Source organism: Patagioenas fasciata, chromosome Z (assembly GCF_037038585.1).
Source record: "Patagioenas fasciata isolate bPatFas1 chromosome Z, bPatFas1.hap1, whole genome shotgun sequence".
In the NCBI taxonomy this organism is placed as follows: Eukaryota; Metazoa; Chordata; class Aves; order Columbiformes; family Columbidae; genus Patagioenas; species Patagioenas fasciata.
The window spans coordinates 16,991,014-17,011,720 of record NC_092560.1 but is presented as its reverse complement, the minus strand read 5'-3'; the positions used below and the strand labels follow the sequence as shown (position 1 = coordinate 17,011,720).

Genomic DNA, 20,707 nt, shown 5'->3' with positions numbered 1-20,707 from the left:
CTATCAATCAAAATATTTTTTGGTGAGAATCTTACAAAGATGTTTTTGAGCAGTTAGTTGGGGGACACTTCAAATATTAATTTGAAGTACTGTGGCTGTTCACCTTGACCCTCAGTAAGGCAACTCAGATACGGCTCAACTCAAATGTATGAGTCCACATGAGCAGAACAGAAGGCTGAGCGAAGTGTACAGTTTTTTCCCCTGTTCTGCACTATATGGATTCTTACTCTTAATGCTCTGGATTCCTGCAGGGCACAAGGGAGAGGTTTTTAAGGAATTCAACTTTTTCCTCGCAGACCGCTTTTGCCCTGCAGAAAAGCAAAGTACCCTCTGCTCTGTGAGGCTGAAGAAACATGAATCAAGCTCAGCTAAGAATGTTGAGTTTAAGTGAAGGGACCAAAGACCTTGGGAGGAACGAGATTCTGAACATGAGCCTAAAACAGTCCAAAACAAACCTAAACCGACCCCACGTTATTAGCCAGGAGGGGGAAAATGGTTGGATACAGGTTTGAAAAAGGATACTTCTGATAAACTGCCTGCTACATTGAAAGCTCTAATGGGAAAGTCAACTACATCCATGAGAAGGTAGCTGAAAACACATTTTAGGTTTTAATGGTACAACTCAAAACTAACTGCATTCTATTACTGCTGTGTTTGTAGTTGTGGGGTTTAAGTTTCTCTTTCTTGTACAAGTGTAGGGTTACTGAAAGGCAATGAGTTTACAAAGCTTTAAGACCTGAGTTTGTACAAACTATTGTTTGATGGTCACAGCATTGAAGACAGTGATGCTGTTTTGATTCTGAGGCCAGAATGAATTGCCAGAACTCCAAGTCATCATCTCTTCTTGGCTAAACCCTTAGAGAAACAGATAATAAGGTGGGGGGACAAGGGAAGGCAAGGGTCCTTATGTGAATGTTGAGGAATGGAAATTGAGACAAACGCAAAACACTGGAGTCTGTTCTAAGGTGATTGCAGTTTGAACTCATGCGAACCTCAGTAAGAGGCAGTTGTCATGGTGCCATGTCTAAAGCAGTATATGTCACATCTGCTTTTCTGGAGTCATCTTGTGACGTTTGTAAGACATCCAGAGTACCTCAGTTGATGATGTATTTGACCTCGTTTTTAAAATTATGAGCTTTGTTGTCAGATTAGAAACAGCAATAATCTGACCTAGCCGCTGAAAAGTACAAATAAAAAAAGCAACCCCTATCTTAAGTCCCCTGTTTTTCACTCTCACCACATGCAACAGTACGTGCTACTATTCAGTTTTCACAGGCAGTTTTAATTTCAAGTCCTTTAAATATGCAAATTTGTAGTTGTTAATGTAGCTCCTGTGTTTTTTTCTATTATTTATGCCTGCAGGCTGGCTAGAATGTAGTAATTCTACTGTGTTGATAGGAAAATGATGCAGCATCTGTGTATCATTTTGTGCTAAGTCAACGCCTGTAAGCCCTTTGTGCTATCAGGTGATTGCAGTGCCTGTTACTGCAAGGGTGTCTTAAAAACTAGCAGAAAGAGGACATATTCATGGCGTTTGATGTGGTCTAGTAGGCCATTCCATGCCAAAGGAATGCCCTAGTCATTTGACTCTTAGATGTTCTGATACTGGTGACACCATCTTGATATGATATTTTCTGATAATAATTCTAACTTGACAACCAGCATATCCAAATGGAAAAAGAGGTTTTGTCAAAACACTTTAAACCTGTCCTAGCTTTTTCTCTTGCTAGATAGCAAAATCACATACTTGGAAGTTGTGGCCATATACTCCATGATCTGCTTGTGATCTGAGTAACAATTTGGCTTGTACTTTTCCACCCGTCTTGTTGGATAAGAAGGGCAGTTCAAACTATGTCTGGAAAAATCACTATCAGGGCAACATTTATTTGATTTATAAAGAATTTCAGCTGTGGCCTTTGTATTTAAAGCAGCATGGAGGAAATGCTTCATTCACCTGTACTCTTTGACTGGGATTTGCTGGATCTCAAGTCCCCTTTGTTTGTGGGAAGTTACAGCCTGCTCAGTTCTCGTTCTGTTTTCTTATTTACTGGATCTGCCACAAGATTAGTCAGTCAGGGAGGTTATGAGCAGGCCTGTGAGAAGCTCTTGTACTTCCTGAAGACATTGCGTAATAGGATTTAGATGTAAAGTGGTGAGGAAAGACAGACACGAACATCCTGTGGTGGGGTTGAGGACACAGCTGTTGGAAGAAGTTCGAGGCTGAAAAGCACAGAGACTGGAGAGCACACTGCTGTGTGCGGTGAAGGGGATTTCGAAAAGGTCAGTGCCCTTGCTTTCTTTCCACTTTATACTTGTCTTGCGGGAATAAAAATTACCATCTGTATTAATGGTTGTAACTTAACTTCCAAGACTGGAAGAGCTGAAAATAAAATATGAGTAAAAGAAATATCTGGTTTTGGTTTTGCATAAGAAACATAACTCCTGAAGAACTTACGTGGCATTCTGGTCTTTCTCATGCAATATGAGGAACAGTTTTAATTTGAGATTGTGATGTAGTTGATGGATAAAAAAATGCCATAAAGTACTAACTCTGTAGTATTACTGGATTGTGTACACTCCTGGTAGAAGCAATCAAGTAGATGAATTTTATTTTAAAAGTCATTAAATTTGAATGAAAACAGTTTCTATATTTAGGAAAAATAAATACAGTGACCATGATGCAATTCATTAAAGTAGTTTTTCAAAATATAATAGAACTTGAAGACTTTTACAACTCTTGTAGCACTTTATTCCTTAGGAATTCAAAAGCACTCAAATTGTTGGGGACACATTTTCCTATGAGAGTGAAATGTGATTTTTATAGCCAGTGAAAATGAGTAAAAACAACAGGTTGGAGTTTCTGGATTTAGAATCACTTTCTTAAGGATAATTTTTTTTTTTTGGTGAACGTTGTAAATCTCCTAAAATACCTCAGTTAGTTGAGAAAATGAAGCAAAGCTCTTTAGAGGTGATGGCAGGAAATTTTACCATATGGAGCTGAACTATAGACTTGCTGCTTTCTGAACCATTACATAGCAAAATATTTCCTACGGTTGTCTTACTACAGTACTAACAACAACAAAAAGTTATTGCTTCTACTTGATAAGCTATATTTGAGATGACTAATGTGAATACCAAGCATTTAATGAAACTATTTTATTGGAGAGAAATATTGGCATTGTGAGTTTGGCAATAAATTTCACTGGCAAGTTTATTTCATTTTGTGAGGATGAAATCCCAGTTCCGTTTAAGGAAGGTTTATGCAATTGCTGCTAGTCACTACTTCTGCTGAAAACAGATGAAATTTTAAAATACTGCAATAAAACAATTGCTGACATTGATTTTTTTTTTTTCTGTTTCTCACTTCTATTTCCCATCTTCCATTCAGCATTGTATGATTTGCCACCTATTTTTTTCCTAATTTAAAGAGAAATTAAAAATGTACTGGCAACATTCAGTCACAGAAGAATTGAAATGGCAGAATCATGTTGGTTTACTGAGGCTCTGCTAGGTTTTTAAGTTACCAGATGAAGCCCTTAGGCCGTGTCATCTTGCTCAAATCTGTCCCGTTTATGTCTCGTCTTTCCCTTCATTTTGTCTGTAAAACCTTCAGGATACTTGCCGTTGTCATTATAAGTGCAGTGGTCAATTAGAGTATGCCAAAGTCTCAATTTGGCTGGTCAGGTTTAATAACACATTTGTTTATAGCAACTCTACAGTTACCTTATCTCTTCTTGTTAAGGTCAAATTAAATGTTTATAATCTGTAGAAACCATCTTATTAAGGTAAGGCAGGTGATGACTGCATGTTATCTAGAAGATGTGGGTAATTTGATTTGGTAATCTTCCTTGTTTTTTCAGATGTCTTGTAAAGAGGACCCTACAGTGGAGACAAATGACAATGGAATACATGAGTTGAATCCTTCTGCATTGCGAGCTTGTTTTCCAGATTCAACCTTTGATTTTCAGAAGTTTGCTGAAGACAAGGAGGCAGAATTCCAAGAACTCCGTAAACAGCTGCCGAAGGGTTACAACCCTACCATGAGAAATGAACAAAATAGATTAAAGTCCTTTTTGTCCTATAAATCTCATGCATCATGGTCTTTGACAGAAATGGCAGCCGCTGGGTTTTACCACACATGCGTTCAATCCAGCGTGCAGTGTTTTTGCTGTGGATTAGTTTTATTTGCCACGAAGGTTCGATGTACTCCATATGAACAGCATAAGAAATTTTCTCCCACTTGTGAATTCATCCTGGGCAAAGAGGTGGGTAATATTTCAAAGTACGACATACGCGTTCAGAAGTTGGCGGAGAACCCAGCAGAGCACAGCGACAGGTACAGCACGGAGGAGGAGAGGCTGCAGTCCTTCCGTGGATGGCCGTTCTACGCCAGAGGAACAAAGCCCGATTCACTTGCCAGAGCTGGGTTTTTCTTTACAGGTAATTGCACATGATAGTTGGAGGGATTTCTGGTTTGATTTATGAAACTGTGTGAATGTACTTACAATACTTGAATGGGTATAACTTTTTTTCTCATGTTACTCAAAATTAGATCATGTATTGTATCCCTTATGAAAGCTTCCTTGCCCAGGCTGAAGAAGATAGGCAACCCAACTGTTCCTCATCTGGAAGGTGTTCCACATTTTTGATCATCCTTGCTGCTGTTCCTGGCACCATTTTCTGTCCTAATACAGTATTTTTGAGTTGAAGAGACCTTAATCATATGCACTGTTTGAGATGTGGGTTAATCAGGAGTTTGTACGGTGGCATAATTATAATTTTTTTCTGCTTATTTGTCTGTCACAGATGTCAGATTTAGGAATCTGATGTCTCTCCCTCTCCCCCAAAGGTGGGGACTGCTTTTTAAGTATCAGCATTATGGTTTTCCCACTTTGCTGTAATCTATTGCCTGATTGTTTTGATTTTGGATCTACTTCCTGCCATATCCAGAGATACCCCTTCTTCCCCCACCCCTGATTTAGACAATGGGAATTTCCCTGAATTATTCTCCAATGAACACTAATGCAAATATTGCAAACAACATCACTTCAAGTCCTCTGCAATTCCATTGTCCCCTTTGAATGGTTCTTTTGCAGCCTAATGAGCGGTTGGCTTTGCCAGCTCTCTTCACTGGCTTTTTGTTCCTACTGTCTGGAAGAAGGTTTAGCTTCCTTTAGCTTGTTACTGTTGGTGGATTTTTGTTGTGGTGGTTTTTGTTTGCTTGTTTTTGTTTTGGTTTGGTTTTTTTCTGACCTGCCTGATTTTATTTTCACAATTCATCTGCTAGAGCTTTTGAGTCTTCTGTTTTCTTTACTCAGGAGCTTCAGCTTTTTGAATGGTACCTTCTTAATTATTGTAACCTGATTTATTTTTCTATCAGCCATACTCCTTTCCCGTAACTTTTCATAAGTTACAAGCTAGTCTTGCACTTCGAGTAAAAGGTTTTTCAGAAAACTCTCAAATTCTTGTAAGAGAATTTGGAGGGGGGTTGGTTTTTGTTCGTCGGTTGGTTTTATTTAGTCAGACATTTTAGCTTCCTTACCTTTACATAGTTCCTGTTTCTGAAGTTTAACACAGCCTTAGTAGGTTCCCTGTTTCTGTGGGGATGTTGCATCTAAGTAAATTGCAATCATGGTCACACAGTGACACTTCCACTATGAGACTCTGAGCTCATCCCAGTGCATTTCTCAATACCAAGTCACATCATCTTGTAGACTTGCTTACCAGCCGCCCCATGAGATTGTGCCTGATAGCCTTCAAAAGAGCAAGTCATCTACACTTTGCCTCTAAGGTGGTGTCTGTGCCAGTTCACCTGGCAGATAACCAGAGTCACTGGGTGCAATTCTATTTCTTACTCACAGTTCCTCTCTCATTTCCTTGAGCGCTACTGTCATGGAGACACTCCAAAGTCAGTTTTAGGTGGACAACAAGTTCCAAAACAGTCTTTGTTCTAGTCAGAAAAGTGCAGCCAATAAATGGTCTAGAAACAGGGTTTATACAATTAGTTAGCACTCCAACAACATAAAATACAGGTTTGGATGTCAGTTGAGGAGATTATTGGGGTATGATAACATAAGAATAATGAGGATCCACAGCGTGCATGCACACACTCACAAGAAATTAAACTGGAGGACTCTGACTCCAGGGTACCCACAAGAAATAATCACTTGCCTGGGTTAGGCAAGGACTCGTTCAAGGATATATCCAGGAAATAACCACTCACCCCAATGAGGAGGTGAGGTGCTCTCAATCCCGGGAAGTCTCCTTAGATGGCGTCCCAGTCTAACGGGAGGGCTCCAGTTCGAAGACCTGCTGCTCCAAGAAGACCACTCCAAGGGGGGCTTCAGCGAGGAGCCCGTTTTAAAGTCTGTTCAGATCTGGCTTTGGGCGTTACAACACAGTCCAGAAGCTTCACAGCTACTCTGCTAACGACCCTGTCAATTGACTCAGGGTCCCATTAAGGACCCTGTCAATTGACTGAGGGTACCACCCCTCATGTCCCATCCCTGGTGGAGGTGAAGTCACCCTGCTCCAGGGTAGGGGAGGATGTGACTGTCAGCACCTTGGTACCACCCTGGGTGTGTAGGTGGGGACAGGCACTGTGGGACACAAAAAGTGCTAAAGAGCCATCAACTGCCCCGTTGAAGGCTCCGAATCTCAGGGGAATGTGCAAATGCCACAGTTATGTACTCAGTTTTGTTGTCCTGGTTGGCTGGCTCGTGATACGGATCAAGAACTGAATTACTCCAACAGAGGCCTGAAGTTCGAGTCTGTAGAAAATATTTTCTCTTTGTTGGTTATTTTGGTTTTGTTCTAAGAAATCATTAAAATCTAGTATTCCTTTTCCTTTTAGCACTGTTAATGCAATTTTCCCTGATTATTTTATATACTGGCATTACAACATTTTACTGACCTTTCATCTGTCACATCTATGCTATCAATAAGTTAATTTAGGGACAGAAATTCTAGTTCTCCCATCTTATTCCATTGGTTCCTAGAATTATTCTTTACTTTGTTTTTACAAATTAACTAACTAGCTAGAATGCAATTTTTTTTTAAAGCCAACAGAAAAAAAAAAAAAAAAAAAAGCTTTTTCTATTAACCCTGTACAAGTTATCAGATATTTCTGAAGTTTTATATTGATTGGAAGATCTGCCTTATATTTTCAGTCTTCAGTCTGCATCAAGTTTAGATTCAGGCTGACCCAACTTAAACCGAATGGAAATCTAAGCAGTTTTGTAAACATTTTTAGTTTCAGTTGCTAAAGCTTCCCTAAGGCTAACGTTACAAATTTTGGAATGAGATCTGTAACTCTCCATGTGCAGGCAAGAAAGATGTGGTGCAGTGTTTTGCTTGTGGTGGATGTCTGGGAAACTGGGAAGATGGTGATGATCCTTGGAGAGAACATGCTAAATGGTTTCCTGAGTAAGTTGACTGATGGTCCTATAAATATTTCTATATGTACATAAAGGTTGATTTGTTTTGATATACCTTTTTTCCTTCACAACTGTGCTGGAAAGCAAACAAAAAATCCTCCACATTTTCGTCTTCAAGGCTGTTATTTTCATACAATTGATTTCAGCAGATCTTTATTCTGATAACTGAACAGTACAAGTCTGCTACCCCTAACCTTATAATGGTATATATTGGTTTACATACTTTATAGAGATCTCCCAAGAGCTTTTCAGTGAGCAAGAACAGCTCACATAGTCACTATGCTGCATGAACAATGCTGACGGCACCAAAAAAGTTTGCTTTGTTTCATTGTCATCCTGTTGTGGAAAACCCTGAGTATGCACCTCTTAATAACTGAAACACTGCCTCCAGAATTTTAATTGTAATTAATGCTTTGGAATAATGTTTGGGTTTTGGTTTTGGGTTTTTTTAATAGGTGTGAATTCCTTCAAAGTAAGAAATCAAGTGAGGAAATTAAAAAGTACATTGAAACCTACACTGGATTTGTTGGAGTGGTGGTAATCTTATATTTCAGTCTTCCTTTATCATGGAATATACGCCAAGGAAGGACTATCTGGGACATGAAGATAGGCAAAGAAGGCCTCGATTCTGATTTCCATCCTCTTTCTCCTAAAACTGAAATAAATAAATAATTAAATACAGCTGTATAATTGCATATGTAATTAACACTAGGTAGAATTTGTTTCATGTAAGTTTATTTTGGTGTGTGCTTCCAAGCTTCCTGCCTAAGCCTAGGTAGTCCATTGATGAAAAACAACATGCCCCTAATTGGCATTTGTCCTACTCAAAGGCAGATGGATTACTTAACTCCTCATGGCACCTACATATATTTCTTGATTATTAGGAAGATTGTAGGTGGATATTGTAAACTAAGAACTTTTGCATGGTTGAAGTCAGATTACATGAACCCTACCCTGCCAGCTCTTCTTGTACGGATTTATCTTTGTTTGGGGGACTTACTTTCATCAGAAAAAATATAACATATGTAAGGTCTTTCATTATTAAAACCCCCATGCCTCAAAAATCTCAAAAAAACTGGTAGCTAAACCAGTTAGTTGATGTAAGATGAGAGGACTGCAAGTATTGCTTGGAAAACACCACCTCAAATATCCTAAGGACATTGGTGCCATCTCTCTTTCTTTAGACCTGTTACTGTCTGAGGAGACCCATTTCTTCTCATTAATAGCAACCTGTCACTAGTCAATTCTGCTTCAGAAAATTCTCAAACTGAAACAATTTAAAATCTTGATACCTAGTACCAGCCCTGTTTATATATTATAGTAATTTATTTAGTTTAGATGAAGAGTGAAATAACAATAGAATGCATAATAGAAATAAGTATTAATTTTAAATTTTCCACTTAGGGGAGGCATTTCACTGCTTCTTTTGTCAAGGAGAATTTACCTGCTGCAACAGGTAAAAAATAAAATATACTGACCATTACCTGCCGTTAGAAACTAATGCCTTCATATTTTTATGTACGTTACCATTAACAATGAAAGCTGCCCCAGACTGTTGCTTTTCTGTCTTTGCGAAGTACATTATGTATGTGAAAGATTATTGGTTCTAGATTTCTGAAATTTTTAGCACAAGTGAAAATTTATTCTCTATAGAAGCCAAGTATAAAATGTGCTGCTTAATCAGATCTGTCTCTCTTGCATTTGCCTGTGTAAGAGAGAGGTGAAAAATAAATGAAACGTAAAGACTTTGAAAGAGAAACAGAGATTTTAGTATGTACTATAGATCAATAATATACATTTATAATTGTCTGAAAGATACGGTTCTGTCATTTGCTTTGCTGTAATACTGAGATATTTGCAATCTAGTTCTGCCCCTGCTTTGGAGAATCTGGTAGAAGTCTAAAGCTTTCCTAACTAATCAAATATCTTTGTTTGAAAAGGTGATGTCATCTTGAATATCTTTGAGGATGAAGGAGTTCGGCTGGACTCTTTTAAAACTTGGCCAGCAGAAGCCCCTGTGGAAGCCACTGCTCTTGCTAAAGCTGGGTTTTTCTACACAGGTTTGAAACAAGTTTGTTAGCTATATACACACAGGGCAAGTAAAAGATTCACTTACCACCCTCTCCCAATGCAGGTAGGACAGAGGTTTGAGATAGTCCCAGTACCTAATTAAAATCTTGCTTTAGCTTTCATAAAGAAAGTAATGCAACTGCAAAATCAGAATGGCTTTTTCAAAAGCTAGAACAAAGGCATTGAAATGGAATTACCCCGTCTGAGGTGAAAGCCAGAGCAAAGAGTCGCAAGGAGGATGTTTTTAGAAAGGAGAGAGCATTTATCTGGGCATTCGTATATTTGTTTGCATGGTGTTACTAAAAGGACAATAATAGCACATCTCTCAATTCTGTGGCATTTTATTTTACTTGATATAATTTTTATTATTTGTGATTTTAAAAACATGTAATTCTAGTAACAGATGGAGGCCATCAAAGTAAACTCATGAAACAACTGCATTGTTGCAGTTTTTATGCTGTTGACATGATAGTAAGGAAAAAATATGTACGTGACCATTTCTGAGGTGCATAATTTCTTGCTTGCAGGACGAGATGATATAGCACAGTGCTTCAACTGTGCAGGCTGCTTAGGCAAATGGGAAGAAGGTGATGATCCTATGGAAGGACATGCAAAATGGTTCCCTGAGTGAGTGGCAGAGTATCTTCAGACAATTTCCTGCTGTGTGATGAAAGTTGCCATACATTTTTGCTGGGTTTTTTTGTGTTTGGGTTTTTTTTTTTTTTAAATACTAATTTAGATCTACCTAAAAATCCGTATGTTTCTTGAGTGTACAGGACATTTTGCCTTTGTGAAAATGCTTTTTAAAATTAACGTTTAAATGTAGAAATACAGTAAAAGTTTCCAAACAAAAGGAATGTTTGTGAAATATTTCCATCTTTCTGCCAAATGGAAGGAATTGGAGTGACGCATTGCACTAACTTCTGTGCCTTTTGAAAACACCATTCTAGTTCCAACTGCATGGAAATACTTAGGAAGTTACTGGAAGAGCAACCAGAGAGCCCATCGACATCACGGTCTGCACAGGTTTGCACTTGTCTGCAGTATTTGCTGTTAGTGAAGCAGTTCTTGTGCTCTGCAGTTCCAGTCACAGGGAGCCTCTGTGCGTGTGTGCACAGAACGAGCAGCTAAGGCAGCTTATTGCATTTCTTCATCCCCACAACCTTTCCAAGGTGCCAGAGGCTGCTGAATGGGGATGGTTACGTGCCACGTGTGGTGTGGTGCAGGCAGCTCACTGCTGCCTCTGCAAAGTGTTTGTGAGCCCTGCGGCTCAGGTCCCTGGGGTCTTCAAACACGTACCCCCAAGGAGAGGCCACTGGCCTGCAGGCATCGACCCAGCTTGTGGAGAAGGCATCTCTGCAGGGAAAGTACTGGCAGTCAGCTTTTCAGTAGTTAACAGTGATCATTCTTTGCTGGTGAATTCGGGGTGCCAGGCACGGCCAGGGGAGCCGCAGGGCTGTCACAAAGGGGTGGGGACAAGGGGAGCCAAGTCCCAATTTGCTAGCGGAGAGGTTTTCTGCAGGATGTGTTATTGTGGGAGGTCTCACAGCTCCTCTCTTGGGTTGGTTTGTTCAGGCACCTTGAGAATACACACAGCTGAGAAGCACAAAGTGATTATTTGTTTGCTAATTTATGCAAAAGATAGATGGGATGTTACAAGCTCTGAGGCTGAGCGTTAGGATGCTCATTGCCCTGCTCAGGCTAAGGAATGGTCCTGGTGGGCTGGGATGTGGCAGAGTCTCCCCGGCCATCAGCCACCCTGTCTCACCTGACCCCGTCTGCCTGTAGCGCTACCTTCCCTGCATCTCCGCCGACTGTCTCACAGCATTCCCTTGGCAGTCTGTGCCAAGGGTGTGCATCAGTGTCACGTCAGTATCACATCAGAGCTAGGCCTCACATCCTTGGTAGACAGGCAGTAAAATCCTGGGGTGGAAGAAGTTCATGAGGATGAGAAAGAGAGATAAAGACAGAGGGGCATTATGGCTGAGGTCCAGCTTCTGGGCAGAGTAAAAGAATTTTGCTCGTGTTGACAAACATAGAGCTAGCACTGCATCTGTTATAAATCGCCTTTGTAGCTGCTGTTGCTTGCTGGTACCTAAGCAACTTCATCTGAACTAAATAATAAATATTTAAGGGAGTATAACTGGATTTATTTTTGTTCTAGCAAACTACCTGCAAAGGAAATATTGAAGAGAAAGTAAACCTACCTTCTGTAGGAGCTGGTAAGTACATTTTAGTTTGAGAGGATTGCTAATGGTTTACTGGATTTGGCCCTTATTTAGGCAGATAAGAATTTTATTGGAGTAGAGGATTTATGAATTGTCCATTTATAGGGACAACAAATAGTAGACCGTATGTCAGCTACTGCTTACTTTTGTAATCTGTGAATATAAACCAATCTTTTAGCAGGCGAAAGTCACTTGTGTGCAGATGAGGCACATAAGCAAACTGAATTCTTTTGTGACAATACAGTATGTTATCTTTCATTCATGTTTTGGGAAATTCCAAACATATACCAGCTGCATACTATGTATTATACATATGTGGTTTTAGATACAGAAGAAACTAAGCTGGAATAACGTTTATTATCTTTTGCTTCTGATGCTTCCTTTTTTTCAAATGCTATGACCATTTCAAGGGAGTGGTTTTGTTGACACGTGTGTGTATTTCTGAAGGGAAGAGTTCATACACAATGAGTTTGCACTCAGTTGTTGCAGAACAGTACTGATGTGCAAGCATAGCATGGAAAATACAAAAGTAAATTTGCTATAGTGGTACTGCCCAGACACTTTCTTTAGCAGCCTTTTGTTATTCCAAAAATGACTATCACTGCCACCCAGAAATGGCAAAATTATTTGCGATGTATGTATCAGGTCAAGGCATTTTGTAATGTTTTGAGGCACTAAAACAACATTTTGGAGCTCTGAAGGCACAATAATAGTTTAAAAGCTCATAGTACTGAAATGCTGGAGAGAACAATAAAAGTCATAGTTGACAGTTTATCAATGAAGATGCTTGTTCATTCTTTATATTCACCAACATGTACATCTCCATTTTACTGAAATGGCTGAGGCTGTTTCTGGTAGGAAGTCCTAATTCCTCAGGCTGCAGCTAAGTATACTCCATCTTGTCTGAAATCCTTCAGAAAAGCAGCTCTCTGGTGAAGAGCAGGAAGAACCAGTGAGCATTTCTGGGGTTCAATGCTTGGTTCTTGAATATGCAAAGAATAAAATGGTATTGCTTCATTCAAGATAACAGATTTCTGTGGGGGGTTTTGGCAATACATACGCTGCATATCTGTATAATTACATTGATGTAAATGTACATGTACCCTATTTCAGCTGTTCAGAAATACCAAAGTACAGCCCTCCCACATTTGTTTTGGGGTGAATAATCTGTCTTGTGGATAAACTGTACCATGGGCAAAGACAACAGAGCTGGCTCTGTCCACAATCAATGTTCTGTACCAGAACTTAGAAACCCTGGCAAAGCAACAGCTCTAGAGGGCATGGTGCAGACACTGTGTGGCTCTGTAGGAAGCTTTCTGTGGGTCCAGAAAGGATGTTTAGGTCATATTTTAACACTCCTTTGTCTTCATTATGCCAACTGAATGTGTCTTAATCTCTGATCTCTCCCTCTGACACCAATGACAGAACCCAAGGGAATGGCAGGAAGTTGTGCCAGGGGAGGTTTCGGTTGGACATTAAGAAAAGATTCTTCCCCCAGAGGGTTCTGGAGCACTGGAACAGGCTCCCCAGGGAGGTGTCACAGCCCCAAGCCTGATGGTGTTCAAGAAGACATTAGACAACACCTTCAGACACATGGCATGAATTTTGCAGTTGTCATATGCGGGGACGGAAGTTGGACTCAATGCTCCTTGCGGGTGCCTTCCAACTCAGGACATTCTATGATTCTCTCTGAGCCTGCTTGCAAGGCTGGCAGGTCAGTTACTTATTGGCACAATGCTGCACCTAAGCTAATTATTCTTTCCAGACCATGGAAGGCTAGGGATCATTGCACTGAGATACCAGTGTGTCTCTGCACAAAGGTAAGTCAGGTCAAGCAAAGCTTTTTTGCTCACATTTATCACTTGATTACTTGCTACACAGGAACTAACCCCACATTAAACCAGATGGGTGTAAATCTAAGTAGGACAAAGCGAAACTGGCAACTTGGTTTATCCAGAAGAAGTGATACCAGTTTTTTTCCATTATCTACAAAATCTCAGGTTCTTATTAGCCTAGTTTAGTGCATATCTGACTATATTTGACTTTTGTGTATAGAATCAGCTGTTCACTAGGTTTTATTATCTAATGTCATCCTTTTTGCAGATATGACACTTTTTGAAAGCCAGCATCTTCAAGAAGCAAGGAACTTGACTGAACAACTTAAAGAGGCTTACAATGATAAGAGTTTCAGAAAATTGTTTTCCTTTGGGAACTCAAACCATTTGGCCATTGACTTGAAATTAATCTATGGGGACCTATCACTTGTTTCAAAGGATATTAATGATCAACCAATACAGCAACTCTTTCTTCATGATATCCTTGTGAACCTTAACTCCACCACTGTGCTGGAAGGTGAAATAGGAAGTGGAAAAACAGCTTTGCTCAGGAAAATAGCTCTCCTTTGGGCCTCAGACTGCTGCCCCATTCTGAGCAGGTTTAAGTTTGTATTTTATATCTCCCTGACTTGTGCAAGATCAGATCAGAGCATGGCTGAGATTATATGCAATCAACCAGTAGGATTTGTGGGACCATTAACAGAAACAACTCTAAGAGATGTAATTCAGCCACTGAAAAACCAGGTCTTATTTCTTTTGGATGACTATAGTGAGATTAATTCAGTGCCTCAAGTTGTAGAAGAACTTATACAAAGAAACCATCTCTACCAGCATTGTTTGGTTGTTGCTGCCCGTACTAATAGGACAAGAGAAATTCGCAAGTATGCAACCACGACTTTAAGCATTGCAGAGTTCCCTCTCTCCAGTATTCTGTATGTACTCAAGAAATTGTTCTCCTACAATATTGGCCTTGTGGAGCACCTTATCTTTCAGATGGAGATTAAAAAGTCTATGCAGACTATTCTAAAGACACCACTTTCTATGGTGTCTCTCGCTGCTTATTGGTTGCAGCACCCAAAGGGTAGCCTAATCAGTGATACGGCTATTTTTAAAGCCTATCTGCTCTATTACTTACTAAAATACAATGAAGAACGGGAACATATACTGGCTATGTTTTCCTCATGTGGTGAGCTTGCCATAACTGGTCTTTTTAAGTCATCCTTTGACTTCACAGAATATGATCTGTCTGAAGCAGGAGTTGATGGAGATGAAGCTGTTAGGTTGGGTTTACTGAGCAAATTTACTGCCCAAAGGCTTCATCCAATTTATAAATTCTTTCACCCCTTATTCCAGGAGTTTCTTGCAGGGAGAAGACTGAGTGAGCTCCTGGTTTCTGATGAAAAAGAAAAACTGGACCGAGGGCTGCAGTACTTGCAGCAAATCAACACATTTAGAAAAGTTGCTGGGCGCTATAATTTCTTATTGGATTACACCTGCAGGTTTTCTTCCAAAGCAGTACCCCAAGTTATATCCCATTTATTTAAACTGATTGACTGCAAGGAGTCATTGGAAAGCCAGTCAGAAAATTATGAACATCTTCAGCACCATGCAGACCTTCCAGAGAGAATGCTTTGCATTGACCATCTAAGTTTTCTTGATCCAAAACTGCTTCTTTCAGTTTTCATTCAGCATGTACTAGACTTCGCTATTTCTGTAGTTTATAAGAGTAATACCGTCTCCGTGTGTGCCCCAATCATTTTTCAGTTTCTAAGAGGCAAAGATATTTCATTAACTTCATTTTTACCACTCAAAGAATGTGAGTTGAGATTTTTCCGAGATTACCCGGAATCGCTATCTCTGCCTAGTAGTTTTCAGGTTTCAGTACAAGGAAGTGACCACAAACAAGAATTTATGATGTCTGAAATAGGTGCTTGCTATTCTTCACTGGGGAGGCCAGTACTTGACAGGGATTATGCTCCTGCCTTTCCATGTTTTAATGACGTGGCACAAAAACAGAAAGAAGGAGAAGAAGAAATTCATAGATTCCTTTCACTGAGGCAAAGACATCTACCGGACTCCACCGTGCGTCCCTTCCTACTCACAACAAGGAAGATGCCACTTTTAAAATGCACATTCAGCCACATTAGTTCCTTTCAGGAAGCTGATCTCAGAAATTTGATGACACTGTTTTCCGTTGCGGATTGTATTGAATTTGAGCTGAATAACAGTCCTGGATTCATAGAAGTTATCCGACCTGCTATTGAACAGTACAAGGAACTTTTTAAAAAATGTAGCCTACATCATCTTAACTTGAGCATAACAGAGCAAGAATTACTTCTCTCAATGTCTTTTGTGGAATGTCTAGAGATAGATGAAAAAGAAATACCAGGTACAGCACAGTGAATTTTGTCAGAATTATTCTCTAGAGTTTTGTTTTCCTCCTCTCCCCTTGGTGCCTGACAACTGAACAGCTCCATACCCGTGAATAATAAAGCTGTCTTCTACCACGCACATTTCAGGGGATAGGCAGCCATTATACATTAACAGATTTCCCTCCTGGCCCTTAACTTCAGTCTATGGCAGCATTTGATCTAAGAGGGGTACGTCAGCACAGAGACATAACTGCACTTCAGCAGAGGGCCATGCAGTATGGAGGACAAGCTCGCAGGCACTGAGGGATGTGCCTTTTTCTGCCTGGAGCTCATCTGTGCTGAGCTGCAAAATAGAAGAATATTGAGCAGTACAGATGTATTTATGGGATCCCGCCAGGTGTGTGCTCAGGCTGTAAGCAGCAGAAGCCTCAGTGAAAGATGGATTTGCGGGAAGGGCAATGGTACAAGAAGGGCAGGAAGCCGCAGTCAAAAGAAGGGAAGCCAAAAATATTAGGATGTGAGGTAGTGCAGTTCAGTTAGAAAAACCCTGGCAAATAGTCAGAAGAGAGACTAAGCAGATCAACCCAGATTAATTGTACGTTTGTCTGGATTCATCACAGAACTACTTTTTTCAAATTTGGACAAATTCATCTGCCTGGAGGAACTGTCAGTGAGTCAATGTAAGAACGGCAATGTATTTGATAGAGTACCTGATGGCTTCAAAAAACTCCGTAACGTGAAGAAATTGTTGATGAGTAGAATGAAGTTTGAAAACAACTCGAGGCTGGGTAAGGTGCACTTTAAAATTGTAGGTACTGTATTCCACTATCAATCGTTAATACTGAGTAGCAGTTTTAATTTCTTCTTTAATAGCCATGTAGCATCTCCGAGTTGTCTTCCCACTGCTTCTGCTCTACAGCTCCTACACTGAGTTTGCCACCCAAACAAAAACGAGGACCTGAACCTTTCAGAGCTGTAACTTTACTGACCTCCATAAGTTAGTATGGAGGGATGCGCTCTTTGTTTTCCCAAAGTGAATATTTTCCCTCTCACCACTCTCAGCCTGCTGGGAGGAAGAAGAAAGGGAGCACAATTGGCAGCTGAGTCCGGATCATGTGCGTAGTTGCTCTGACAGGTCAATGAGCAGGTTGTGACTTCCATTTTAGATGCCTTATTCTAAGAAGAAGTTAACTTCTCAGTCCAGGGACCCTAGATAACCAATCTTTCATATGTTATGATGATTACCCAGCTCTTTTTCAATATAAACATACAGTACAAACCAACAACATTCAATATACTATAACTTCAATATCTGGCCATTGGATAGGGTCTTACAATGTGCCTAAAACTAGTACCTTCAGGGGGAAGGTGTTATAAGAGTTTCAGCCCTATTAAACGTTGAAAAATTTCAGAATTTTTCAGATGTGAAAGAAACCAGAAATTAATCTATAGCAGAACTTTCTTGCATTTCAAGGCCAGAATGATCCTTCATGATTCTAGTTCTAAAATAAAACACAAACCATCTGATTTTAACATTTAAACAGAGGAATCAAGCTTCTGCTCCCATTCAAGTTTTTATCTGTCTCAATTGCTTTTGTTGTGCTAGAAGGTGGTTCCCTCCACAATGCAGTTCACAGGTAGAACTAGGAGAAACTTCTTGATTTTTGACCTTTGTTCGCTGTACAATGAACCTCCAGTGTTGCAACACTTTGTTTTGTAGTTGAATGTATTAAGAACTTCAAAGACCTCTCTGTTTTTCACTTGGACTGCTCAAGTTACTTAAATCCTGAACCCCTTCTGGAAGCAATTTCTTCATGCAAGAAATTAATAGAACTCAAGCTAACTGGCTCATTTTTGGGAGATCGAGATTTGCTTTCCTTAGGTAGGATTTTTTTTTTTTAATACAGAAAACTTACTTTTAAAAACTTAATAATTGAGAGAAACTGCTAATTTTAAATTCCAAGAATGACAATGTATACGTTTTTTTTCTTTCCTCCTAGCTGCTGCTCTGCCCAATTTTGTCTCTCTCAAAGTGTTGGATCTTGCAAACCAACGTTTTGAAGACAAGGAAGCTTGTGAAATCTTTGGTTTGTACATTTCTTTCAGCTGATCTCATTTGTTGCATTTGACAGAACTATTTTGCTTCAGGTTCTTTTGGAAACCTTAAGAAATAACTTGAACAGCTTAAATGCCATCTGAGATACATAGAGTATCTAGAATTAGAATGTTAGATCAGGTCTCACAAAGCAGTTTGTGATGAAGGACACGCGTTCATGTCCTGAGAGGGGCGAGGTGGCTGGCTGTGCTAAACGATGAAATCAGAGGTGTTCAGCACCTCTGAAAGACAAGTCGGTTCTCCCACAAAAGCCATGTCTATAGGAAACAGGGAAAGGTTGAAATGGTTTGCATTCATGGAAGAGAGAATTACTGTAATTTCTTTTTATTTCCTGGGTGTCCCTTGAGTTTGGCAACATGGAAGATTCCTTTTATCTCTAGAGAACACATGGGACCTCTTAGACCCTTTCTGGAGAAGTAGTTCTGCCCTTTCTGTTGATGACATTTTCAAGCTATTGAGGTATGGAGGGAAATGACCTTTTCCAACAACAGCAGGAGCCAGCTTGAGGAAAGGAAGCTGATAGTAACCTATTGCCCAGAATATTTTTTTCCTTGGCTCTGCTGGTGTCACTCATTGGCATTACAAGATTTAGGAAATATATACTTGTTTAATCTTAAAAGTCATCTTCTTGTCTCTACAGCATACAATTTAGGTGTTCTTCTTAACCTGGAGGAGCTCACCCTTCCTGCAGGGAAGGGAATCACATCTGCAGCCAAACTGATTGTTCAGCAGTGTCTACACCTACTGCACCTCAGGTGCTTCTCATTTGCCCTACATATGGATGATGACAGTCTGTTAGAAATAGGTGAGTTTAAAAGGGGAGAACTTAAAACATGAAATAACATTTCTGAATAGAGAAGGTACTGCTTCAGAATAATCTTGTTTGTATATAACAATTGCAAATCGTCATTTTTAACAGCTATAATTTCTTCCTGTTTGTTCTATGCATGGCCAAAAATATTTCTTGCTCATCAACATAAACTCAGACTGCTTATACACTAGACGTTGCTGAAACCTCTTTTGAAATGCCTCCTCAATTTCCATTGTTTTCTGCAAAGCAATGTAAATTACAAGGAAAGTCATCAGTGGGAAAAAAAGACTGACTTAAAATAGAGCTTTGTAACTTTGTTGCTAATTATATTAGCTAATATGCCATAGCTGTTAAAACAGTGGATTACCAAAATACTTATTGAGTTTAAGACTAATTTAGTATTGGCTTAAAACTATAATCTCAGATATATGGAAAATGTCTTATTTTGTAAGCAAATGCTGTGTGTGAAAGCATCTTCTTTATTTTTGGCATACATTTTAGTATATCTAGTGAATTGATGACAATAGTTGCATCTTGCAAATAGGCTGACCCTAAGGCAGGACTGAAGCACGTATGTTAATATGATGGGACACAGGCATAGAAGAGATTGTTGAACTCAGTATCTTGTATCTATTCAAAGCTGGTCTGGTGTTTGACCTCAAGTGGTTGCAGAAGCTGCTGTATTTGCTTTGTTCTCTAAGAGCGCTATTCAAACATTCATAAACACACTGGTATCTTATTTTACTAGGCACTAATGTGACTGGTAAAATATTGTCTATTTTATCAGTCTCCCCAGTCTGAGGTATTAAAATGCCTAAATGTGTGGAGTTCAAAGTTCTACTTTTCTCAACCTAATAGCAAAACCTTTGTTTTAATGTACAATGCCTCAGCTTCACTGTATTTTCATTTACATTTCATATGGGTTTGGAGCATCTTTAAATCCTTACTGATGTCTGTTTATTTTTACAGCAAAGGTTGCAAACTGCAGAGGTTTCCAGAAGCTTGAAAACCTCTCACTGTCAGTAAATCACGGTGTCACAGAAACCGGTTGGAGAAACTTCTTCGAAACACTTAATAACATGCCTGCTTTAAAAGAGCTGGACATTAGCCGTTTGTTCACGCATCAGATCAAGGCCAGCGCACCAACAGTGACAGCATTTGTCCAGTGTGTTTCTCGGTTGCCTGGTCTTGTGAGAATACAAATGCTAGGCTGGCTCCTTGATGCAGAGGACCTTCAAATGTTCGATATCATGAAGGAGCAGCACCCCCAATCTAGGAGTTTAAAATTATCTTGGCAATGGATCTTGCCTGTTTCACCAATTTTTCAAGACTAGGGAAGTTTGAAAGTGTTAGGGTTTGGTTTTTTTTTTCTGTTCTTTCTTGTATTATGAATTATATACCTACATTGAAAATAAAGATATAAAGATTTTTACCAGGATCAGACATAGCAGTCTCTTCTACAGCAGGGTTAGGTTAATGTAAAAGGATCAAGAAACAGAAGACAGGATTAACATAACCCTAAAAACCTGGCTTGCTTTGCAAATACGGTTATAGATTGTACCTAAGTGATATCTTCCAAAGAACAATGTAAAATTTTGCTTAAAGCCTGCTTTAAATAAATTATTTCTATTCAGTTGTTTTGCTTGCAATTAAATTAATTACATGAATCATTTATGAAATAAAAATCCTAAAACCCTTAACAGTCAGGATGCATAAATATAATATTGAATGTTAGATCTTATTAATGTTAAAAACTGATAAAGGCCCCTTTTAGTAACATAATGCCAGTTAGTTACTAACTCAGGACTAGTTGCTTGAGGCAGCTGGCAGTTACACCCT

At 39.5% G+C, this 20,707-nt stretch overlaps 1 protein-coding gene across 1 annotated transcript; it reads left to right on the top strand.

Annotated features, from left to right (window-relative positions):
• The first annotated feature begins 33 nt into the window (after window positions 1–33).
• On the top strand, window positions 34–20,489 carry NAIP (NLR family apoptosis inhibitory protein). The gene is made up of 15 exons (XM_065860952.2): window positions 34–2,280; window positions 3,861–4,440; window positions 7,326–7,425; window positions 7,892–7,973; window positions 8,841–8,892; window positions 9,377–9,496; window positions 10,034–10,133; window positions 10,457–10,532; window positions 11,671–11,728; window positions 13,838–15,958; window positions 16,562–16,729; window positions 17,662–17,823; window positions 17,942–18,028; window positions 18,698–18,862; window positions 19,838–20,489. Exons 2-15 carry the CDS (start codon window positions 3,861–3,863, stop codon window positions 20,200–20,202), a joined length of 4,236 nt encoding a protein of 1,411 aa, XP_065717024.1. The 5' UTR covers window positions 34–2,280; the 3' UTR covers window positions 20,203–20,489.
• The last annotated feature ends 218 nt before the right edge of the window (window positions 20,490–20,707 follow it).

What these genes read in the sequence shown, in the direction of transcription:
- NAIP (XM_065860952.2), top strand. Translation starts at nt 3,861, where the DNA reads ATGTCTTGTAAAGAGGACCCTACAGTGGAGACAAATGACAATGGAATA. An exon ending in GAATTTACCTGCTGCAACAG is followed by an intron (nt 8,893 to 9,376) that starts GTAAAAAATAAA and finishes TTGTTTGAAAAG; the next exon opens with GTGATGTCATCTTGAATATC. An exon ending in TGACAGTCTGTTAGAAATAG is followed by an intron (nt 18,863 to 19,837) that starts GTGAGTTTAAAA and finishes TTATTTTTACAG; the next exon opens with CAAAGGTTGCAAACTGCAGA.